At 39.3% G+C, this 26,342-nt stretch overlaps 1 protein-coding gene across 1 annotated transcript in view; it reads right to left on the bottom strand.

Moving 5' to 3' along the window:
- The window catches only part of Senp1 (SUMO1/sentrin specific peptidase 1), a gene marked incomplete at its 5' end in the record, with an annotated part of 54,038 nt that overhangs the window by 20,664 nt on the left and 7,032 nt on the right, over positions 1-26,342 (bottom strand). Inside the window, 9 exon segments of the mRNA XM_005406636.2 lie at positions 246-377; positions 1,727-1,882; positions 2,119-2,203; positions 3,202-3,240; positions 7,056-7,110; positions 8,988-9,271; positions 9,354-9,457; positions 16,443-16,614; positions 20,047-20,206. Coding sequence (XP_005406693.1) covers positions 246-377; positions 1,727-1,882; positions 2,119-2,203; positions 3,202-3,240; positions 7,056-7,110; positions 8,988-9,271; positions 9,354-9,457; positions 16,443-16,614; positions 20,047-20,206 — 1,187 coding nt within the window.

Genomic DNA, 26,342 nt, shown 5'->3' on the forward strand with positions numbered 1-26,342 from the left:
TACACCCGTGAGCCGGTGCTGTCTCCTTCTCCAAGTCTTTAACGCAAGAAATCAGATGTTCTGAGCCTTTGAAGTACATAAAGATCACCTAAGATGTTTGCTAAAAATGTTAAGCTCCACTACATAGGAAAATTCATGCAAGTCGTCTAAGGACCACACTTTGAGAAAAAGTGAAACAATGCCTTGATTTAGTGTCTACTTGAGGTTTATATACTATTTGTATATAAAAATAAGTGCAAGGTTACCTCATCATTGAGCCAATTCAGGTGGTTTAGAGTTTGAATATCTTTGCGTGTAATGGTCAAGCGGAATGCTTCACTGAGAACTTCATCTTGGTTTCCATTACGAAATACGTTCTTTATTTCTTTCTCCATCTCCTACAAAAACACAAGGTGCCAGAGAACACACGAGTTCAGAAAAAAGGGATTTCCCACCAACCCTCAGACTGTATTTACTACTAGGTAACTGTTTATCAATCTGCTGTTAGTTCAGTTACTTCTACCTAACATTTTGGCCTCCATCTCCCCCCCCCATCTTCCCAGTTACTTCTTCCCATCCCATCTGCCCCTCCCTTCTCTTTTCCAGAACAACGTTCTGATCTTTGTTTCGTATTAGTTCCTAAAGTTTGAACTCGCCCTGTGCTGTCAGATCCCTATGTGCTATCAGTAGCCTGTGCTATCAGATCCCTAAGCCTATGAAAAGGTCTCCCTTTATATTTCTGACCCAAACAATTTGCTGTGAAACAGGAGCTTTCACAAAAGGTAGTAACAGAGTAAAAGTCTAGACACTATTTTTTTGGAAAAAGTATGCATTTTACCTTTAAAAATGTAAAATATGGAATCTAGTACAACTATAATATTATACTCACCAGGTACATGATAGGTTTTTAAAATTTTATTTATTTATTTAGCATGGCTAGGGATTGAACCCAGGGGCTCGCACATGTAAGGCAAGTAAGTACTCTACCCTGTAGCTATATACCCAGTACCAAAAGATTTTCAAAGACAAGTATAAATAAGTGAGCAGATTTTAAAAATGTATAGTCTTTAACGTATTTTCAAAACTTTCTACTATAGGTTTTCATTACTTAAGAAAAACAGTGATAGCTGGGCATGGTGGCGCACCCCAGTAATCCCAGCACTTGAGAAGCTGAGGCAGGTGGATCATTGTGAGCTCAAGGCCAGCCTGGGCTACAAAGTGAGTTCAAGACCAGCGTGAACTGCATAGTGAGACCCTGTCTCAAAAAGACAAAAAAAAACAACAACCAAAAGAACAAAAAAACAAAACAAAAAGAAACAGTGATAGCTTAAACTTCGATATTAAATTATTGCACATGTAGGACTAGGGGTGTAGTTCAGTGGTAGAAGCACATATATTTTGTGTGAGGCCCTGGGTTTGATCCCCAATGCCAAAAACAAAACAAAAAAAGAAATGCAAAGAAAAATCCCAAAACAAAATCATACAGACACACAGTCTGCCTACATCAAGTAAAAATGCAATGAAATAAATATAACGCTTTTTGCTTTTTTGCTGAATTGCTAAAAGCCACTCATACTTGTTTCATCAATTTTCAATAATCCTTTTAAAAAAGTGAGAACTGGTATACAGTACAAACAAAAGTAGAAATATTCAATAAAATTTAAACACCAGGTATCCAACTGCTTTATGTGTGAAAGTGTCCAAAGAATTCTTTATAAATATAATAGTTGCTAGTAGAAGAAAATACCTCTGTGATTTCAGGAAATTCCTCTTCACTATCAGTTAACTTATGACTTTTTTTTTCCGTTTCTTGGGCAATTGTGACAGGGATCTCCTTCTCAAGAGGCACACGAAGATGTAGTTCTACTGAATCATGTACTGAATATTCTTGTTCCTGTAATCTCTGGAAGACAGAACTTCAAAGTAAGTGGGATAAAATACGGAAATCTATTTGACGTATGTATACTGAGTCACTCTGGCCGGGCTAACCAAGAACATACACCATTCACATTAAAATAGCTATGCTATCACATGATCTGGCAATCACAACAGCAATCACCAAAATCCGGGTAACCTTCCCAAACAGTTTCAACTTAAATGTGCTATTCATTTACAATTTTATCTTCCTTTTTTTTTTACCTGATTTTGCAGCTGTAACGCCAGTGCTTTCTGCTCCTCGATCTGGCGCAATCGTTCCCGTGCTCGAGAATCATAAACACTAGTTCTAGAAAATTGTAAGTGACACATACAGATCACCCTTGTAGCATCAAACATCAGTGAGTACTGAACACAGAACCCTCACACACAAAGTCCAAAATCCTTGCACTAGTATGTTACACCTCACAGCATTTATTTTAAGACGTAAGACTGAAACAATGAAGTTATTACTCAACACTTTCACTGAAATATTTAAATATATTATGTTGTTCAATGTGAACAGTTGAGTTTTGTAGACATCTATGAATACATAGTCTTTTTTTAAACATGGTTCTAACATTTTGGTGAAAAAAAAGCTTTATTCTGGAAATTCCAAAACAGAATCATATTCCAAAAGAGAAAATAATATACTATGGAGGTTTTAAATAAAATATGGTGTTTTTGATGGTTTATTTTTTAAAAAGTCATAATGACCCAGGATCTAGAAAACTAAAAGTACGTTCATGAACTGGAAACTAAATCCTTTCAGGGATTTTGCAAACTCTAAAATTACTCAGTAAGTTAGTTTTACCCATATCAAAGTAAAGGACATGTATCTTCCTTTGTATAAATACCTAACTTTGAAATATTTTTTCAATTCAATTTAGCTTCAACAATAATTACAGAGTTACATAAACACAGAAACAGCACCACCCCGTTTTATCACTTCATAGTTCACCCCGAGCATCGCTCAGGCAGCACGTTTGTTCACGCACTGACTGTCCCAAGCGGTTTGGGCAGCTGTCATTTCAACCAGTCAATTCTTGTACTGAATAAATTTGGTAAAATTTGTCATTTTTATATTTCCTGTTATCTTATAAAAATTAAACCAAAATGCAGTTTTTGGTCACCTTCTATTTAAATAATTAGACTGGTAAGTGGTTAAAAACCCAATAACTTAAGAATACAAATTGGTAATTCTTATTAACTAGAAGTAATCAGGATGATCAGTTAATTGTTTCATTTTGTCTAAGACACAATGAAATTACTACAAAGGAAAAATAGTACTAAAAACAGGTAACTTACAGTTCTTTGATCCACAGCTCTGCCTGGAAGAAAGCAGGACTATGGGTGGAAGAAGAAAAGTGAGCAGGGTTATGAGAAATACAAACTTTTACCAACAAAAATATTCATTAAATAGTCTTTAAGAACACTTTGCAATGAGGCAACAAATAAAGCTGCCTAAATGACGAACTGTAACCAAGAATGAAGCAACACAAATGAGTTATCTGCATGCACTGGAAAGATACCCCAAAGTACAACAGAAAAATTAAGTTCAGCATAGCTTCCTTACTTGCATGAAAGAATACAATGTGGAAAAGCGTATCACTTTGCCAGCCAATGTTAAGCTGGAGCAGTGATGGAGAACTTTGGAGAGACGGGCGTCCGAACTGCACCCGCAAGCCCACTTACTTATCGCGAAGTGCCAACACTGCAGATAAACCTGCGTACCCGACGCTCGGCAGCTGGGCCAGTTTGGCTCACGTGCCGACAGAGGGGGATCTGTGTGCCCACTGCGGCACGCGTGCTGTAGGTTCACCATCCCTGAGCTAGAACACCCCTCTTTCCGAAGTGTTCATGCTGGTGCTTATTAGTGACTTAACCAATTATGGATTCTTAGACTTCTTGTCAGTCTTGACTCAAAACATCTAAAACCAAATCACAGTAGACACCAAAACTCCCTACTCATAAAATATTCGCTTATCAAACGACTAATGAGCCAAAGCAGGAAAACAGCAAGTCAACTCCTTTCACCCGGCCTCCGGACAACCCAGTGAGCAACGCCGGGTGAGTCCCTGGCATGCTACTTGTCCCAACAGCTCGACTTTTCTCAACTTCTTTGTCTCCTTGTAAACCTTTAAGGGACCGATCACAGAAACCAATGGAAGAGCCAAGACTTTTCCAAAGGAAACTCTTAGATACACAGAATAAATAGTGTCAAATTGTGAGTTAAGAGGCCTGAATCTCCTGGACCTATCCCCACCTAGTCTTAAAAATTTGAGCACATCATCTCACTGTTATGGGCCCTGGTTTCAAGATCTGTTGAATATGGTAGATTACTCTGTGTTCCTAAATCTCTGTAATTTCTCCCAGTACGGCAAGAACAAGGGCTCATGGCAGCCCTTGCTACTGAGCCTAACTTTGGAAAATCAGCCTTCGCAATTCTCCTTGGATTGCAAACCGGTGATGGAAGTGCTATTCTACTGCCTCTTCGCTGTCACTAGCGTTCACAGGGGCCTATCTCGCCGGCTAATGATGAGCACAGAAAACCACAGGGCAGTGACAGCACTGTGAAGACTTTAGTGTGTAATACCAAAAGCAAATGAACGAGAGATGACGTTTATTACGTGATATAAAGATGTGACAAAAAGCGCCCAGAATTTTGAAACAATGAATCGTATTATTCAAATGTCTACTTCCTTTATGGAAGTATAAATCTGATAAAGACAGAAACTTTTGCCTATTATGTAAACTACTATAACCTCTGCAACTAAAATAATCCCACGGAGTAGGCACTTAGCATTAGTTGAATAAATGAATAATGTAGGAGGCAAGTACTTTCTCTTCAACAGCTCCAAGTATCTGCTGGTTTAAGAAAGCCCAGTGGAGGGGAAATTTGCTTCCTGAAGAGATCATGCATTATTTCTGATAATAACTACACTAATGATAACTGTAAGTTTTTTGTACACCTACTTAGTGCTTTGTATGTACAACTCTGCTGTCTTATGTATTAGTTAAGCCTCATGATAATCCCCATATTATTTAATCCTCAACATAATACAGCAAGGAATTATTTACTCACATAGATGAGAAAATTGAAGTTTGGCAGGATAATTTGTCTTTGAACAGCCAGGATTAGAAATCTGGCTTGTTCAATACCAAAGACTGTGTTCTACTCGTGTTAGAATACCATTCAGCAGACCAGTACATTAAACAAGAAGGGCAAAAAATAAGTACTTGGAACACTTAAGAGAGCATTTTAGACTTTCTAAAAAAATTCATCTATTCAACAAGGATTTATTTATTAAGCAGCTATCACATGCCAGGAACTATGATGAGCAGTGGGTGGTAAGTGCAATCACAGTGGTAACAAAGACAAGGACAGGTAAAGACTACTGTTATCTGGAGAAGACAGAAATCTCCCAAGGAAGAAATAACTGGGTCAGATTTTGAAGAGCAAAGTAAGAGTTTATAAGTAAACATGGAGAAAAAGGGAATTCTCAGTATAAGGATCAGAACATACAAAAGTGAACAGGTAAGAAACAGCATGTCATACTCCAAGAAGAAAACAGCAAACCTTCACTGCAGGGAGTTAAGCACAGATGGAGAACGAATGAACCAGGGCCTGGGACAGGAGACTCTAACTTCCACACACAGCATGACGGGACCACACTCACTCAGCAGAGCTTTTCCCAACTCACCGTCCAGCCATCACTACGAGATCTTCCCCTAGGTAAAGGCAGATTTAGAGAACAAGCAGAGCACTGAGAGTATTCTTTTTATCTGAGGTCAACTTCTCCCCAAGACACTTTTTTAAGTATTTTACCTGTGAGTTATTCATAACAATTCAACAGTGAGGTGATACTACTGGCACTTTACTGACATGTAAACAGAGGTTCAGAAGAGTGCTATCTCCAAAGTTACATGAAGCTTAAAAAAGCCAAGAGCAGAATCCAGGCCTGACTCCAAAGAATACATACATAAGAAATAAAGAATCCAAACTGTAGAGTCTCCCTGAGGGAGGTTAACAAATACAGAATTTTAAAGAACACCTAAAGCCTAGGAGAGCTGCAAAGCAGCAGTGGAATGGAGACAAAGAAGGACCTTCAGCTGTCTCTAATCTTCTCAATGCAAAACTGATACTGGTATTCTAGGAAGTGAACTGCCAAGGCCCTAAACAGCAAAGGCACCGTGATTCACACAGCGATCTACGGAGTTACACAGGAAGAAGTACTTGATACCTCCACGAGAAGGAAAGTTTCACATAGGTTACATCTGGATTGAGATTTAAAAAGATAAGACTACTGCCAGACAGACAAGTTGAGGGAAAGAGGACTTTCTAGGCAGAAGAAACACTGAATGTGAGTACGAAAATAAATGCATCGTATTTACAAACTAATAGAGCAACACGGGACCTCCTATTTCTACTGTATACGGCTTTTCTCTCACTTTCACCATGTCCCTGCCCAACTGGCACTTTCGCAGACGTGCCCTGATTACTCTAAATAGTGCTCCCAAGCCTAAGCGATACACTGCCCTGTTTTACCTCTCCTCCTTGCATGGGTAACCACCAGGTGTGTTTGTCTGCTTGTTCCTTGTCCCTTACCACCCCCCCGAATGAATTACAGGTCCTTGGGGGCAGTGTTCATTCTGTTCCTTCCCTTTATCCCCAAATGCTGATGCCCGATGCCAGTACCCCCCATGCGGAGGCACTCTCAATATACACTTGGTAGCTAAAGGCTCAGTGTGTGCAACAGAAAGTGTGGCTTGTGGAAGAAGTGCTTTGCATACCACACCACGCAGTCGTGGGCGTAATTCGATCCTGACAAGCCGTGCTTGAAGGAGTTTAATAAACAGCCATCAAACCCCTTTGATGAATGATCAGACATGACTTTGAGATCATTTTGTCTGCAGCATGGAAGATGGACTGAAGTACCAGGCAGAAGAATGAGTTAGAGAGCACAGTGTGTGGAGGACGGAAGGATGAACAAAATGAAGGCGGGGAAGAAGATCAGTTAGAAAGTCACTGAAATAATTCAAATAGTACATGAGAGAGGTTTGAACTGAGGCAATTTTATACCATGTAACTCTTAGTGAAAGAAACTGTGATTAAAGAAAAGGAAACAATATGTTAAGAATGACCTTTTTCCTAAGTTTACCTGGGAGCTGGAGTCTGAGAATCTTTCACTTTGAGTAAAATCACAGAGTCTGATCCTAAACAAAGAAACACAAGAGCATTTCATTATTAATAAAATTCTACCCAGTTATGTTTTCCAGATGTCTTAGCTTAAGTTCCTAAACTCTGTTATATTCCAGTTCCATAAAAATAATATATCACAAGGACAAAGATAAGATGGAAGAGAAAAAGAGGTAGGTCCATTTTCACTGAGACAAGGAGTAAGTCTTAGCGAAGAGCTTGCCTCAGAAATAAGGAAATCACTCTGAAATACAGGCACATCTGCCCCTTAGCACCTACTCCTGGGCTGTGCTCCCTCCCTGTGCTCCTCTTTCTGTTTCTGGAGAATAAGAACACACCAGCATTTCCTGAGAGCCTTAGGTTTATGACATACTATGAGACTGAATTAAGTGAAGGAAGGGAAAGAAAAAGGGAAAGAAAAAGGGGAAGGGAAGGGGCAGAGAAACAGCACTACAGGAGGAGTCTAAACAGTACAACTTTATCATTCTATCATGTATTCTTTGTGTTGAATACTCACCAAAGGCAGAATCAGGTCCTTCTAAAGTGCTACCATGAGAACCTCAGTGAAAGTACTTTAACTTTAAATCATACAGGCAAAGGAACAGGGCGGCGCAGTAGACCCGTTCCAGCCTACTTGTAGCTAAGTATCTGCCACAGTGTATTGCCTGAAGCTGAAGGGTTGTTTTGGCTTTTTAAAAAATGACAGCTTCCGACAAATCACTTCATAAAATGTAATACAAGTTCTTACAGATACGCGTAGCTATAATGACGCCACCTTGGTAATGCCACCAGAAATTTTAATCTTCAAATGATAATTTTCAAAAAGTGATGATTAAAAAAAATGAACAGAGGAAGAGGACAGCCTTAAGAACTCGTGCTCAATCTATCAAAAGATCCCCATGTCTAATCACTTAATCTAAAACTTGTTTTAATTTTAATTTACATACCTAAATATATACCATTAAATACATATAGAATGCATACCAAAAAAATGGGACACCTATTATAGCAAAACCTTAAACAACATCAGTGCCAAGAGCCTGAATATTTTTATTAAAGTTAGGTAGAAAACACTTTCCACAATTTCATCTCCATCACTCCCAAATGCATAAAACCTTCAATACAGATTTAATAGGCATCACATAGTACTTATACTTCAGTATTTATTTTTTAAAGCTTCTATAACTTTAGAGTACTTCATTATAAAGGAACAGAAGCAGAAAGTACTGAATTGGGCTGAATATAGTCAGAATCTAAACTCTGTACAGGAAGTTACTCATGTAAATAAAGTATTTTATCACATCACTTGCATCTTAGCCAGGTATGGTGGTGCATGCCAGGGGTGCTGAGGGAGCAGGATGACGAGTTCCGGCCTAGCCTAACCAGCTTAGCAATTGAGGGAGACTTGTCCCAAAAATAAGATAAAAAGGGCTGGAGGATGTCACTCAGTGTAAAGATGCTGGGTTCAATCCTAAGTATTACCAAAAACGAAAAAAACTGTTATCTTGATATAGGAAAAAAAAAAGAATATCTTTTAAAAAAGAAAGAAGATCTTGGCTGGGTGTGGTGGCACACGCTTGTAATCCCAGCACTTAGGAGGCTGAGGCAGGAGGATCGTTGCGAGTTCAAGACCAGCCTGGGCTACAAAGTGAGCTCAAGGCCAGCCTGAACTGCATAACGAGACCCTGTCTCAAAAGATGAAAAAAAAAAAAAAAAAACAGAAATAAGATCTTATTTATACGTTTAGTTTCTTCATGGCATGGTTAACTGAATTATATGTATTTAAAGTTTCAGACATATTATTTAAGTTATATGTATGTTACAGTGTTGCCTGTAATACTTATAAACAGTTAATTTGCTGTTAGAATTAAAAATAGTTATTTTTCATTTTTACCTTCAGATTGTGTATTTGACGCTGGTAAATTATCCGGCTGATGTGGAAGAGAATAGTGACGCTGGGACTGATGGCAAGAATCATAATCTTTGGATCCAAACGCAACATCTGGAGCACATGACGACACAGAATATGCGCTATGGGGCAGGGGCTCTTGGGTAGTTAAAATGCTGGCCGATCCTGACGATGAAGTATCCGAGCCAATGATATGAGATGCACAAGAGTTTCCATTTTTAAACAGTGAGTCTTTCAAAGTATTCTTACTGGAACTAAGACATCGAGACCTACCATGAGAAGGATATAATTTCAATATCAAATAGCAAATTGTAAAATTTAATTCATCTGAAAGATACTTCTCTGACTCACAGGTGTAAAGGAAAATGTGTGGTAGGTTTGGCCACAGAGAACTGTTTCCCTGTGACCATCTGTAGCAGTTGTCTGTAGATCTCTCTTTCTTCTTCTTGAACTGTCTGTAAGAGGGGAAAAAAGATCTTAAACATATACAACAAGGCAAGTATTTCATGAAGTAGGACTAGATGGGATCTCAGAAGCTCTACCAAAGCTCAGCAGAGTCCTAATGATAATTAACAACCTTAGTGTATCAAGGATATTCCAGAAAATTAGTAAGTGTAATTATTAAGTATGTGTAAGAGAAGTGGAGTAAATTCCAGAGAATATGGTTTCTTTCTTTCCTTTTTTTTTTTTTTTTGTGAGACAGGGTCTTGCTAAGCAGGTTAGGCTGGTCTTGGACTCACTGTGTAGCCCAGGCTGGTCTCAAACTCAGTGATCCTCCTGCCTTAGTCTCCTGAGTGCTGGGATTACAGGTGTGCACCACCACACCCAGCTCCAGAGAATATGTTTTATAAATTATGAAACATATACATAAAGAATAGTGCAGAGAAGCTATAGGCTATGAAACCAAAAGGCAATCACCTTTTAAGTCAAATGATAGAGTTCCAAAAATAAAACATTTGAGGACTTCTAAGTTAAGATTCTAACAGAACCCTTGAGACCTGTTTCCTGTTAGAAAGATCACAAGGAAGCAGCCAGAACAGTCCAGGTCAATGAGAGGGAGATACCTCTACAATGTTTTCCTGTTCTACTTAAGTGTGGGTATTTTTCAGAGATGGTTTTCTTCTTCAACATTAATTTCTTCTGTAAATCCTAATACATGCCCTGTAACACTGACTCACTGACTTGAACATCTACTGCATTCCAGGCATTAACGATAATGCATTGAATAAAATTCTTATCTTTGTGAAGTTCACACTGCAGTTAAAGGGATGACAAAAACTACTTGAGTGGTATGAAGAATACTGAAGGGTACAGAAAGTGACAGAGGAAAGACAAGTACATGTATCTCTAAAAAGGTGTGTGTCAGCAGAAATCTAAACAAAAGGGAAGAAGTAAACCCTAAAAGTAAGTAAGTATTCCAGATGGAGGAACAGCCAAGGCACAGCTTGAGACAAGAACATGCCTCATGTGTTCAGTGAGTGGTAAGGTGAGGGTGCACTGACTAACAGCAGAAGGAGAGGAGGTCCCCCAGTAGAGAACCGCCTTACCTAAGGATCTGTAATCATGGTAAGGCATCTACTCTGTACAAATCCTTTGAAGCAATGGTCTGTCTTCATTAAGTAACATCTTACATACTATTTAATACAACCAACCATCTTCACAGAGTAATTTTCTTCTTTTTGAGTACTAAGGATTGAACCCAGGGCCCTCCCACTGAGCTACACTTCAGCCTTTTGCTTTGTTTTGTTTTTGACTCTAAGACAAGGTCTCACTAGGTTGCCAGGCTGGACCCCACCATGTGACCCTGGTGACTCAGCCTCCCAGAGTGCCGGGGGTACAGCCCAGCGCCACTACGCCCGGCTAGCTTCTCCTTCTTGAATCTTTATTACTGCTACACAGCAAACTAGAATCACACTGTCAGGACAGTGTCACTCATTTTCAAGAATGTGTGTGACCTACTAGGTATGACAATTCCCTATTAAAAAGGAACTATCCACATATTTGAATAGCTGAGTGACAGAAAAGGAAGAACTAGCTGAGCACTTGTTAGAATAATGGGCCTAACAGAAAAAAACTTGCTATGTTCTATGTGGAAAAGGAGTATTTTATCTCTCAGACATTAATACTGTACCCAAAATGATGGTGATCTTCTCTAACGTTTATGAAGAGGCTATTCACAGTATTGGGAAGGTAACTCAACAACAGCATAAAAATAATAGCTAGAAAAAGATAATTATCACGTATAAATTAGTATCAATAACCAAATCTGTTTTTGGCTATTCTACTGGAAAGGATATTTGAGAAATAAATTTAAAAGCCATAATTAAAAATATCTCAGCAGGGTGCATGGCATATGCCTATAATCCTAGCACACAGGGAAGACGAGGCAAGAGGAGCTCAAGTCTGAGTCCTGTCTGGCCAACTTAGCATGGACTCTGTTTCAAAGTAACAAGTAATGGGCTACAGCTCAGGGGGGATGTAGAGTAGCCTGGGTTTAACCTCCCTAGTACCCAAAACAAAATAAATGCCTTTACATTAACATCTAAGATTGCCACTGTGAAGATTCTTTAAGTAAAGAGCAGGCTAAACACCACTATAGGCTACTAAGTTGTGAAGGAAATCTGTGCTGGCCAACAACAGTGATCTTTTACGGATAGGAAAGGTGTGTCACCTGGCACTTTACTGACCAGAGGTTTTGCATCCCGCTCTCCCCAAGTAAAGTGTTGACTTTACTTTCTAAGTATACCAAATAACCTAGTTAATGCACATTACAGTTAACAATACATTGTTTCCAGAAGTGGTAAAACGAAAGGGAAGGGAAATCAGACTATCTGTGCTACGAAAATTAACTCGTAACCAAACACACATTATATTTCCATTGTCCTACCACAGTGGGTAAAAAATAAAAGCTCTGACTATATAATCATATCGTACAGAGGAAAGTAAAGCATGTAACCTACTGGGACAGGTTACCGTACTATGCATAGCATCTGCTGGCAGCAAAGAACTATTATTCCTACCACATAATGACCTCAAGAGAACACTGAGCAAAGTGGAATCAGTTCTTGGTTCTATCCTAACGACATCAACCACAAAAGCTAAAAGCACTTTTTTCTTCATGAGGCCTACAATCCCAGCACTCTAGAAGCTGAGGCAGGAAGACTGCCACCAGTGAGCTCAAGGTCAGCCTGAACTGCATGGGGAGACCCTGTCTCAAAAAGACCAAAACCAAAACCAAAAACCACTTCTCCCTCACAGTCAGGTTTCCTTAAGAATAAATTTATAAATAAAACACAAAAAACAAATGGGTCATAAAGTAACTGCTAACGCAAATCTAGATTAATATAAAGATCTGATTAAAAGCCTAATGCAACACACACAAAAGCTCCCTACAAATCATTTCCTCAATAAACGTCACTGCAGAGAAAAGTTTCTCTCTGATCCAAACAACCTCACAATTCATGGACAATATACACTAAACAGGAATAAATTCTCCACATATCAAATAACTGCCCAAGGCTCATTAAGCCTCATAATTTCAGCTTAAACTAATTTGTGGTTTTAAAAGGTTAACAAATCTGTCTGTTTTACACGCTCATTAGGTTTTATCTTTTTTTAAAAATGGGAACAAAAAACACTGATACATTATATTCTATCTAGAACCATTTCAGACAAAGAAAAGGTAGTTTAGGAAACTTTCTAAAGAACATATACAACAACTGGCTTTATCAAAAGAATGCTCAAAAAAGCTATGTCTCTTGAAACTTCAAACATAATCCTGTTTTACAGCATCTGGTACTATAAAATAAAAAATTTCTTTCTTACAGATTATTAAACTTTTTTAAACAAACTTAAATTAGGAAATTAACAAGACAAGAAGCAGTAACTAGATGATATGCTAGAGTTTCAGAAGATGGCTAATGTTCCTTTTTTTTGCAGTGCCAAGGATTCAGTCTGAGACCTTCACACTGAGCTACATTCCCACCCGGCCTTTCTTCCTATCTATCTATCTATCTATCTATCTATCTATCTATCTATCTATCTGTCATCCATCATATATCTAAGTCACTAACTTGCCCAGGCTGGGCTCAAGTCTGCATTCTCCTGATGCAGTCTCCAAGAATGCTGCGATTACACACGTGTGCCCAGTTTAATGTTACACTGTTGTTTTTTAATGTTACATTTTAGAGCCTAATAAAGTACAAAGAAAAGTTTTTAACTAAAAAGTATAAGAGTAACTAAGGTGCTAAATTTTATTAAGAAAAAATAGAATTAGAAAAATATCTATAGCCAGGCTGTAATGCCAGTACTCTGGGAGGATGAGGGAAGAAAACTACAAATCTGGGCCCCGCCTGGGCAATCTAACGACATGGTGAAACCACGACTCAAACTAAAAAATAAAAAAAATTAAAATGGGCTGGGATGTAGCTCAGTGTGAAGGCCCTGGGTTTAATCCCAATACCATCAATCAATCAATCAACCCGCACTTTCTGAAACCTGGGACAGACACATATAGTTCGTGATACTCTGTAAGTAGCTCCATGATAAACCTATACGATATAAAAATTTAAGAGGACTCTCAGTGAATTGTTAGCAAATGGTAAACTTATGAATTATTTAAACAGCTTTCTAATCTCCCTTTCTTTTTGCTTAATGACTTTATAACATAAATTTCAAGTATACAAGTCAGTAATTTTCTCTTTTTCTGTTAAGTCCAAAATGCTTGGTCTATGACAAAACTGTAATGCTCTGAAGAAAAACAAGAATTAAACCATCGTGTTTTAAATGTTGTTTAGTAAAGTTCCAGAGAAGCACGTCTGCAAGCAACATGTAACGAACAAAAAACTACTTTTGTTTTACCGCTTATAATTTTATTGTCATTAATATATCTTCATTTCCAAACAGAAATTTACATCTTCTGTAACAGCACTACCCAACAGAGACTTGGGATACCGGAAATGCTCTGTATTTGTGCTGTCCAATATGGTAAGCATTAACCACATGTAGGTAATGAATACTTAAACTGTGACTAGTGCAGAAACTGAATTTTTCGTTTTATTTAAATAATGCCTGTGGCCAGGTCACCCTACTGAATTGCATAGGTCAGTGCTGCCCTTTGCACCAGCCACTCTATCCAGCTACCACTTGAGTATTTCCAAATTCTTTCAAACCCATTGTAAGACTGAATGTACAGTAATAGCACTATCTTAATTGTTAATTTTATAGATAGCTCCATACTCCTGAAGTTAATAAACAAATCTAGGATTAAAATTAACATCCACCTTCCTTAGATATTACATAGCAAGTTTATTTCTCTTGGAGGTGCCAACATTACAAGGGATTGGAAGTTCCCATCAATAAATACTCTAGCCCCAGGGAAAATAAAGTATTATTTTCTGCAGTACCTATAATATACAGGTTAAATTATCTAAATAATCTGTTGAATAAAGTTTCATAATAAACTTTGTTCCACCATTTTGTCCTATTTATGTAAGTTATTCTGTTACACACATGGCTTGCTTTACACAGCAAGAAAATGCAGACCAAAAATCAACTAAGGCACAATTTCTTGCACTTCGTTTCATAGCTTGAAGTCAATGCTCAGCATCTTTGCCCTGCAGAAGTGGAGCCCCACCTCCACGTACTCCACTGACCTAGCCTGTGGCTGGGAGGGTTGGTGAAAGGATGAAAATATGCAGTCCCCTCTAGTCCTCAGGCAGCAATGGAGGTGAAAGGAAAGCAGGACTGGGTGTCCAAGGGAGCAGCTGGTAAGAGAATGGCAGTTTACAATGAACACATGGAGATAAAAGAGCCCAGTGCATATCAGTTACTTCCCCATCACTGGGACAAAACACCTGACACTTGCAGTTTAAGGCAGGAGATGTTTACTTTCAGCTTCAGAGAACTCAGCCCACGGCCGGGTGGCTCCAAAGCAGAAACCCCATGGCAGTGGACAGCTGCTCGTTCCAAGGCAGCAGGCGGCAGAAGAGGGAGAGAGCCACAACGGAGGGGCCAGGGCCAGACACAGAGCTCAGACCACTGCACCACGACTCACCAAGACACACCCAGAAACGCTCTCCACCAATATGGGGGAGGAGGGCGTTCCCAAAACAAACCAGGCTCAACCTCTGCCCCAGCCTACCACAGGGAGAGTTGCAGGCAGTCACATGCGGAAGGGTAGAGCCAAGCAGCCTATCTCAGCTGCTATGCTGCTGCTGCTGTAGTCTCTTTCCCACACAATCTTCTGTACCCCTTACCTCACAAGTCCAGCAATTAAGAAAACCGTTAGGAATGTGTGTGATACTAATGTATACCTGGGACAAAATCCAATTGTGCAAAAGGAATAATAGGTACAATAAAGAATAAATCTTTTCATTGTTGCCGAGAGCCTATCACCAAAAGCAAATGTTGCTGTTTCTTTTCTAATTTTGTCCCACTGAATGATTTACTCGTGCTGCTACTCTTCACTTAAATATTTTAGATTGAAAACAAACTCAAAACTAAAGAAACTATTCACATTTTTGCTAAGCATTTACTAACATCAAGTTTTGCCACCTAAGCTATGTTCGGTTACCAAATTATGCTAGTTAGCATGCAATGCTGTACTCTTAACTCCATGCTTAGCAAGCCCAATGTGCAGGAGCCATGCAACCGTACTAAGTGAAAGAAGGTACACTAGACAAGATCTCCTCCTAAGAACTGGGTTTTAGGCCTGCCGTTTACCAGGTGTGTGACCACCTGGTAAATTCCAAATTTGTAAACTATGGAAATTAACTCACCTTTACCTATTCCATAGGTTAAAAGAATTCAATAATGTATGTAAAAAGCACACTAAAAACACAACTGTGTAAGGTCACTGTTATTCATTTGTATCTCTACAGTAAAGGTAATTAGATGCATGCTAAACATGCAAGTTAACAGATATAAGCATATTTCCTACTGTGCAAATTAAATGCTAGATTATATCCTCAAAATAGATATTTTCCCCCCTTACGTTTAATGAATGAACGCAACAACTCAAGTTCAATGGAACATCCCTCTTTTCGGAAACGTCTATGACCTTGAAGACGATCCTACGTATAATGACAGGATACAAACTTTTTTTTTGATTCTTGATTTTTCCTTTTATAATAGTTGGGAACATTATTCCTAGTGAGAAGGGTAAGTGTTCTAGCAAAGCAAATTTTATGACAACAAAACTCTTTAGCAAGGTTAAACAGCCATATAACAGGAACAGAAGACTGTAAGAAAAAGAAGTCCTGCTACAACAGCTCTTTAACTCTTTTTAGAACAGATGACAGGATTCAAAGAGGAAGAAAGAAAATGCCAGAAGGGATTAAGTAAACAGAATAATTATAAACATCTGTATCAGAGATAGCAAACAGCTCAACGTGGGGAAAGTTTCTAACTTTCAGTAGCTTCTGATGCAGGCTTTCTTACCTCTTCTGCCGTACTAACATGTCGTCGCGGAGTTTTCTTAGGGCTTAAAAGGCTTCGACGACAAGAACCACTCCAAGATGGGCTTGCGACTGGCTTAATAGGAAAGGACTTCTCATACGCAGACATATGGCAGTGATGGTTTGACTTTCCTGCAAACGCGTTTGATAATCCACTAAAAAAAATTTGTAACAAAGATAAAAACAGTTAAGTCCATTTCAAGAAATAACAAAGTAAATAAAAAATTGATAGGTATGCCATTTGTGGGAGAATTATACTTTTATATTTTATTAATTATACAATTATATAGATAAGATACATGGGGTTTTAGTATCAGGTTCTGTCACTTAAAAGTTTGTGCTAAGCTGGGCAAATTGCCAAACCAGATGGTTATCAAATGCAGAACTTAAAGACGTATTTCTTGGATCTACAATTAAAGAATTTCCTTTCGTCCGGAACCATATAATGGAAGTACGATGGAAAGCAAAGAGACTAGAATTCTTTGGAAAACCTTGGCTTCAGGTATGGTTAAAAAAAAATCTATATAGCTATGTATAATTTTTTGTTCTATTACCCCAGCTCTGTCCCCACGCCCTTCAGAGGGAATCACTTTCAGTGTGTGGATAAAGCTCAAGCATCACAATTAACTTTTAAACTGAATCTTACAATTTCCTGCAAGGCCAACAGAGGGCTCCCATCCTTCTTTCCACAAACTTTCAGAAGGAATCCCTTGGGCTATATCACTTTATGAACCCTCCTTGGGCCTCAGTATTCTCTGCTCAAGAATTTCGTTTTTACTTCTTTCTACTACCAATGCCTTATTTAACGAGGAAAACATTTTTGTGAACTCAAAAGCCCATCGCCGAGGCTAAAGCGTTTTAAGATTTGCCCCCACGTGACCGTCTTCATCCTCACCCCCAGCCCCAGCTCTCTCCCACCAGACTCCCTGTGGCTCCCTGCTGAGCGCGTGGAACAGAGTTGAACAGCTGACTCAGCCAGGCCCCACAAAGTCAGCTCCTCAAATGACTACCTGCGTCGGAGTTCAAATGAGCTGACTAAATTTAAAGAAAGTTACAATGTATATATACTCCCTAAGTTTCCAAATTCTACTAGTTTTTTGAGTGAGGAAAGGGGCAAAGACTTAGAATTTGATAAACAGTTTACATTTTTTAGGCTGAGTAGCTATAGCTAAAAAAAGATAACAATCTAGGTTACTATAATTGTTTGGAAGAAATATTGAGGATTTTTCACAATGTCCTTTGTACTTGAACTTCCTAGAGTGTGCATTTGTGTATTTTTAATGTAAAAAATCTTTTATATAAAAAAATAGGATATTTTGCAATGCCAGAAAATAAGGACTCTAAAATTAAAAAATTAATGAGGTTGGGTCAAGCAGACACTGAAGCAAGTTTGGCAGGAAATCCCACTGGCCAAAGTTCTGAGAACATGAGCATTAAAAGAATTACAATTATGGTGAAATAAAACACACTGAATCCCTAATGATACACAAATGACAACAGAAAAAAATTCATCTAACTGTAAGTGGCTACTAAAAATACTGTGAAAACTGGGAATAAAAAATTCCAATTAAAAAAAAATTTTTTTAAAAAATTCTAATTTGCTAGGCCTGGTGGCGCACATCTGTAATCCCAGCACTTGGAAGGCTGAGAGAGGAGCATCACTGCAAGTTCAAGGCCATCCTGAACTATATAGTGAGACCCTGTCTCCAAAATCAAAAGTCTAATTTGCCCAGCCTTTCCCATAGGTAGTATCTTCAGGGTAACCAAATAGCCCCAACTAATGAAAATATAACAGTGCCAATTACAAAGTAAGGAAGAGGGGCTGGGGATATAGCTCAGTGGCATAAGCACCTGCCTGGCAAGCGCAAGGTCCTGAGTTTGATCCCTGGTACCACAGAAAAAAAAAAAAGGGAAGAAATGACAAAATTATCACTTCATTAACTCTAATAAAATTACTATCAGGTAAGGGTTATCAACTGATGTCAATAACTGTTCAGTGGATGGCTGATGTGAAATTGCTCATTCACATGATGCCAAAGGAACACCAATCAGGTTAAATTCTAGTCGCAAGGGGAAAACCTTGACTGTGCAATTAGGGGCCAGACTGTCAGCTCCCTAATGCAGGTCAGTCTGGCATCACTAATGGCAAGAGACCAGAACAAGATACTGTTTGCTTTGCTTGGTTTAGTTTTTGTTTTTTGAGCCAGGGTCTTGTTCCAGTTGTTCAGGCTGGCCTGGAACTTGTTGAGAGCCTCCTGCCTCAGCCTCCTGAGCACTGGGATTATGGGTGTGCACCACCACGCCCAGCAGGTTCGCTTTCTAATGTGATGTAACACAGCGTCATCTTCTCTTCCAGCCAAAAATGTAGTTACAAAAATGTAAGAAATAGAGCACAAAATAATGAAGCAGCAACCTTCAAGTCCAACAAATGGAACTCTGTACAGAAAAGTCATGTCATTAAAACTGTATGAGCTCACTTCTGAAAAACATAATATATGTAAAAGCATAGAAAATTATCTGCAAAGATATGTACTAAGATACCAAAACATTGCTTTCAGGCTGGTGGGAGAGTGATGCTTCTGTTTTATTTTTGGGCTTATCTATATTTTCTAACTTTTTACTAAGCATATGTACTGTCTGTAACTTTATTTTTAAAAATAGTATTGAGAAAAAAAGCAACTTGCTGAATAAAGTATACAGAAAATCTCTAATGAAGGCAAAAGTCATCCAGGATTTCATATACATTTTTATGCTACACGAGAGTGACAGAGACAAGCTTGCATTTTGGAAGGAAACACTAACAGGAGGGGAATGAAACTGAGCAGTGGCCAAGGGACCTTTAGCTGTACTGGTGTCTGACTTTTGTAATAGCAGGGTGTTAGTTCTTATATAGTATGAATACTGGAGGTGGGGAAGATGATCCCTGACAGCAGTGACACGTGTTCCCAGAGCTCAGGTGCTGATAACATCAAGTAAAGAAGCTGTAATGCTAGTTTTGATCAACAGCAGAAGGGCTTGACTAAACAAAAAACGACCTCACATTCCTTCAACACATTAGCAGAGATTTTAAATCATAAACATTGTTTTAAAAAAGTACAGTACTTTAATAAAATACCTGAGCCAAACTTTCTAAGTCCAAGTCCACCTGCCTCTGGTGATCACTGTACGTCTGGCGAGCGCACAGGCGGGCTCACCAACCAGAATGGAGCGGTCTGTGCTCTCCCGCTTCTCCCAGAAGCAGCTGCGGGCGCTGACTGAGGTGTGAGACAGCCGCGCGGGTCGGCACCAGTTCTCTGCGCACTGAAACCTATCAGACGCGCGCTCCTCTGCCACTCAAGTTGCACTGATTTTCACTCTGCACTCACACCCACCAGGATTCCCTCAGAACTCTTCTCATCGTAGGATCCCGCTATCACTGAAATTTATCATACAACTTAAACACTGGAAGCTGAAAAGTGCTTTGTTTATATCCCCATAGTTTAAAACCCAGAAGTAGTACGACTCGTTTAAAAGACCAGTGTAACAACTATCTTACAGCCACTTTCCCCAGTATCTGAGAAGGGCCGAGGAACTAGGCAAACACCCACCTCAAGGTCTTTCGGGTTTCAAGGTAAAGACTCCGGCTGTTTCTTGATTTCTGTGAAGCTGAGCTTGGTACTGGAGTGGAGTTTCTCCACTGGCCGTTTGCACCCTGGCAAAAATTCCTTGCATCGCCTGAGCCAAGAAAACTGTCTGAGGAGGGGTTGTCTAAAAAACAAACAAGCAAACGTTTGAGTAAATTAAACACGAAACTACACGGCTGCTGGTTCTCTTTATCACTGGCTCCATGACTGCCACCACGACCATCACTGTACTCCACAGTAATGGACCGCATCACCACGTCTCTCATGGCAGAAAGATCCCAGTCTCCACTGCCAGCAAAGTGTGCAGTTAGGAAACGTCTACAAACTATAATCGACTCAGCCATACTAACCTGAACATTGATGAGGAGCTGAATCCTGCCACAGCCATGTGCCTTATCTGCATCAATGTGACTCCGTGGTGTCCACCAAAAGTCAACATTTTACCCCAACTATATCTTGCAAGCACTCCCAGGCCTGGGCCTGAAAGAAGGTAGGCCAGACCAGTAAGAAAGCAGGTGGAGGGCCAAGGAGAATGGTAATTCAAATGAACAACAATTATTGTTTAATAAGCAGCTGGCGTCACTTTCGTCTTTTTAATTACCATGATCAAGACTCAGGAACTCTCAGAAGAGCACAGTTACCCTAAGTGCTGCTTATACTGGCCAGCGGATGGGAGGGACAACCCCGTCTACGCACCTGTTCTAAGGGGTAATCTGCAGTCACTTAAGGCCTCCAGCATCAGACATATCGATACTTCACACACTACTACAGTCCGACTGAGGATTGCTTGTTGTTATTTGAATTTTATGATTTCTGGACTATAAAGTAGAGTGACAAAAATCCTAGTTACACCTGGGAGATGTAGAATAATTTCTATACCCTCCTCCTCTTTGAGCAGGACTGGACAATTTAAAATAACTCCTGCAAAATAACTTCACACATTAGGTTATGGAACTGTGGAGCTTTAGTAAAAAAATGAGAATGGGGAAAAAGGAGCCCTATTCCACTATTGATGGGGGTGTAAACTGGTGCAACCACTGTGAAAATCGGTGTGGAAGTTCCTCAAAAAACTAGGAAGAAAGGTTCCATTTGATCCAGCTATTTCTCTTCTTGGTATCTTCCCCCCAAAATTAAAAGCATCATAGCACAGTGATATATGCATACCCATGTTTATAGCAGCAGTTTGTAACAGCTAAATCTTGGAAACAGCCCAAATGCCCATCAACTGGAGAACAGATAAAGATGTGGCTTTTTTATACAATGGAGTACTACTCTGCCGTAAAGAAGGATAAGCTTGAGACATTTCTCGGTGAATGGATGCACCCTGAGTCCATACTCCTAAGTAAAATGAATCGACACACACATGTAAATACCGCACTGTTTCTCTGGTGTGAGAAAGTGAAAGTATAAATAAGGACCAAAATGCACAATAGGTATTGTGAAACTGGGAGAAAATGCTTAAATGGGAAGGGGGAAAAAGAGAGGGGAGGAGGAAAGGAAGAAGGAAAAAGTAAAAAAAAAAAAAAAAGAGAAAAGAAGAAAAAAGAAACAAGAACAAGAACGGCTGGGTTTGGTGGAGCACACCTGTAGTCCCAGCACATACAAGGCTGAGGCAGGGGAACTGCCACAAGTCCGAGGCCAGTCTGCTCTACACAGTGAGACCCTGTCTCAAAAACAAACAAAACCAAGAATGATTATTACCTATTTCCAGAATTTCTGTCTAATGTTGACATTATTTTGAAGATCCTCTTTCAAAGCATATTACCATAGAATTTTGTACAATACTGCATATTTATGCTTTTTAAGATATTAATGTATCTTTTGATATTTTATCCAAAAAGTTAAGGCAGGCTTCGAAAGTAAAATTTTGTGTTTTCTTAAGTTAATCAGGAAATCAGGATTTGGGGTGAAAGGGGGGGAAAGGCAATCAGAGGTGGTTTTTTACCTACTGATTTCCCACTCTGTAAACTGAAGTCTCGTAATTAAAGTTACACTTACTTTCAAAATGAACTGTAACTTTTTTCCTTTGTAATTAGTATTTATGCTTGACATCTATTACTATTAATGACAGAAACATGAAGCTATTAAAACTGAGTCACAGCAAAGAAAACTTCACAGGCATAGGGGCATGCACCTGTAATTCCAGCACTTTGGGTGGCTGAACCAGGAGAATTCCAAGTTCAAGCTCAGCCTGGGCAACTTAGCAATTTAGCATGACCCTGTCTCAAAACAAAATAAATAAATAAAAATGGGCTGGGGACGTAGAAGCTCAGTGTGAAGAAGCAGTGGAGGCTACAAAAACCACAAAATGATTATCTTTAAATGCAAAGCAATAACAGAAGTTTTTCTGTCTCATGTTTTGGCTAAAATTTGATTAGCAAATTATCTAACTAAAGATGTCTATTTGAGGAAAAAGTCAGTCAAAGATGCAAACTCTCCTGACAGATGTGAAATCTGAGACCAAGGACAAGCCACAAGAGCCTTCCTTCTTAATGGCATTTGAGAGTCTGCATCTTGAAAATACAAAAGGAAGGCTGGAACCCAGGGTTATAATCCCAGGTGACTCAGCCTGTACTCCCAGGGTTACAGGAGACTCAGACAGGAGGGCTGCGTGAATTCAAGTGTGGCCTGCACTACACACAGAGCCTGGTTTTTTTAAAAAAATAAAAACAATAAAAACAAACAGATAAAATACAAAGGAAAAAGCACGAAGTCAGACAGACTGATCAGCCAGAACGGTGGCCCCCCCCCCGACAGTACCACTGAGGAGTCTTCTCGTGCTGAAGGGTCCAGCACAGCGGGGAGGCCCGAGGCTCAGGCACTCGTTTCTTTGGGTGAATATTTAACCTGCTATTCTGCCATCACTAAGAATCAGAGTTGCAAAGGCCAGAAGTAAGATCATTACATATACACGCTCACACACAAAACTAGGAGGAAATACACTGAAAATTTAATTATTATGTTCTGGTGATAGAATGCTGGTTAATTTTCTACTTTTCTTAACAAATTTTCTGCAGGGCCAGGCAGTGCCTTTATGGAAATAACAAAATAAACTTTATATTAAATGTTATATTAAAAAATAAGAGTATAGTCAATCACTTACTATGACTATAACCATTAAATTGTGCCCGTTAACTTTAGGACATGGTTACCATAGTAACAGGGCACGTGTTCGGTAACCTAATCTAACATCCTTCCTAAAGATAAGATATTGATAATGGAACTGGGAATAGCTCTGCAGCATAGCACCTATGTGGCAAGCACAAGGTCCTGAGTTCACTTTCTGGCATCAAAAAAAGATACTGATAATGATTTTAAACATTAACAAAAGTAATTTCATTTTCACCTTTTTTTAAGGTTCAAAATTTTTTAAATTTTCTTTTCATATTGCTTTTATTAAAACTGGCGATCTTGGGGCTGGGGATTTAGCTCAGTGGCACAGCACCTGCCTGGCAAGTGCAAAGTCGTGAGTTCGATTCCTGGTACTGGAAAAAAAAAAAAAAATGGCGATCTTGAAGCCTGACCATTACTGTTATTAACATGAAACAGTGCTGCATTTTGTTCTTTTAAAAGTATTTTAAATTAATTATTTTCTTACCTTTCTCTCTTTTTTTTTTCTCTGCACCCAGGGTTTTTGACTGAGCTATATCCCCAGCCTTTTTTTATTGTGAGACAGGGTCTCGTTAAATTTCCAAACTGCCCAGGCTAGGCTCAAACTCACAATCGTCCTGCCTCAGCCTCCCAGAGTCTGTGATTATAGATGTGCACCACCAGGCCTGGTTTATTCTACTCTTGAGTGCACTGAGAAGCAAACGTTTTAAAGGTTTGATCCAGTAAAATAAATAAATCTAAGGTCTGAGCTTTCCTGCTCATTTTCATCTTCGTAAAGGAGACAGGAAGACAAGACAAGACATAAACACCAAATGAGCTGGATCAGAAGACCGAGGCCGGTACGTTAGGGATGCGTGTGCAGCCCAACCATCACGGCAAGGCTCTCAGGAGAGACTCCACAGAAGAGGCAGGACAGACCAAGTTCCGCGGGGTCTGCAATGAGCTGAAGCAGGTGCTGCCAACAACAGCACTGTCAGGAGCATCGCACATGGTAAAAAAGTGCTATGATGTGAGACTGGGGACCAAACCCAGGGCCTCACGTGCGAGCACGCGCTACCACCAAATACCCCGGCTGCCAGAAGCAGACTGTAGCCCACGGCTTTATCGTTTTTCAGAAGCACATAAATGACCGGCGTCCGTGGACTGGAGACTGTGACTGTTAGTGGGCAACCTTAGAGGCTGTGACATGCAATAAGCTTGTCTGAACGCGGACTAAATATCTTGGAAGAAAAACTGAACACTGGGCTTCAAGCTGTGACTGACTGACTGACTGACTGCCTGACTGACTTAGCAGTTTGAGACACTGACACCAAAGCCTCTGCATGGAGCTACACCACCCCTTTTTTAACTGTGAGACAGGTTCTTGCTAAACTGCCCAGAGTGGGCTGGGACTTGGGACTCTCCCGCCTCAGCCTCCCAGAGTGCTGCGATCACAGGGATACAACACCTCACCCAGTTTCTGAGAGTACATTTAATAACACAGCACTCCCGTTTCAGCATGGTTTTGTCGTGTTTTTCTCTAGTCATTGTCAGGCATACAATAACTGTTACAAAGTTTTTTTTTCTTAAAATTTCCTAAGTTCAAGTGAGAGATACACTTCAGTGTTTTTGATACAGGGATCAACTTGTGGCAAAAAAAAAAATAATTACAGAAAAACTAACTCTCATCCATCATGTAACTGACCCAGAATCTAGTCAAATATTGCCACAGTCAAGAACATGAAGGTCTGAGGTAGTCTCGATCATATCCTAAATATCAAGGGTCTACTGTAATTTAAAAGGAAGGTATTTTTATAAATCCCTTTAAATAATGCTATTAATAACAGCTCAAAACAGCAAGGGTGAAGTGGACCTAAACCGCGGGAAAAGTAATGAAGCAAATGAAGGCACAGGCCCATCATCCCCAATCATAAACCCCTGGGGTCCAGTTCTACTTCTGAATTCATACTTTTGCAGTATTTGGGAAGATAATCTGATATAGTATATAACACTTCAACTATAAGCCATAGGAGTGCCCTATAAGCAAACATACTGCTATATATGCGGCAACACACATAAATATTCATATTTACAAAGATAAATAAAGACAAAATATAAACAGCTTCCTGTCAGTTCATGTAGGTTTTGCCAAGAAACAAGTTTCAGGTCAAACCAAGTCAGATTCGGCTGTCAACAAAAACATTCTGGTTTTCAGAGCTCGGTTTGGAATTGGACACAAACTGCAATACTGTGGACGTGCACATCAGTTCCACAGACTAGAGGGGAAAGTAGGAGGAAGAACATCTGAACCGACAGAAAACTGAAACTATAAAAGAAAGACTTTGTGGGTGAAATTATAGATGTGTAGCATAAATGTACACATAGATAAAAATCAGAAGCTATTCCTCTACGGAGAATAGCTTGGTCAAGGCTCAGTTAACTTTTTGAGGAAGCTTCACACTGATTTTCATAGCGGTTGTATCAGTTTACATGGAAAAAAAAAAACTGAGTTGTAGTGAGGGTACTCTGAGTACAACTTTCTATACAATGGTTTATTATTAAGCAATTATCTTCAATCTAAAGCAAAGATTATAATGGCAAGTCAGTATGTGAAATTATAAGCAAATGCAGCCTGAATTCAAATGGAAATAAAAACAATCTGATTTTGTTAACAACTCAATTATCTCTTCCCTAGGATTAATAATAAGCTATCAAATGAGACTGCAGGCTCTCTGTGCATCACAAAGGCCTTTTCGATAATAACGACAGCAGAGTTACTTTCTGAGTTACTTGACTTTTTAATAAAAATTATACATATACTATTTGGAGGCCACTGTCCATCCCAAGAGACAAAACCCAGGGTACGTAAAGTACCGTCCACCTACTGTACACTCAAATACAAATCTCTAAGAGTATCACACTAACATCTTTCTAGGGGAGGAAATCTCATCTTGCTGACAAAGAATCCTGAGGAAGCCAAATAACAATAATTATTATTTGCATTTCACATTTATCATCTCAATTTATCCTTATAAAAACCTCAGGCTCAATGCCATTTGTAGTATTCCCTTATTTATGGTAAAATGAAATAAGGGAAAAGACCTGGAAAGACCACTGTACTCCTCCTAAGTCACGGTGCCTAAATGCTGAACCGAAATTCTCAGTTTCCC

Source organism: Chinchilla lanigera, unplaced genomic scaffold (assembly GCF_000276665.1).
Source record: "Chinchilla lanigera isolate Chin_1 unplaced genomic scaffold, ChiLan1.0 scaffold00099, whole genome shotgun sequence".
In the NCBI taxonomy this organism is placed as follows: Eukaryota; Metazoa; Chordata; class Mammalia; order Rodentia; family Chinchillidae; genus Chinchilla; species Chinchilla lanigera.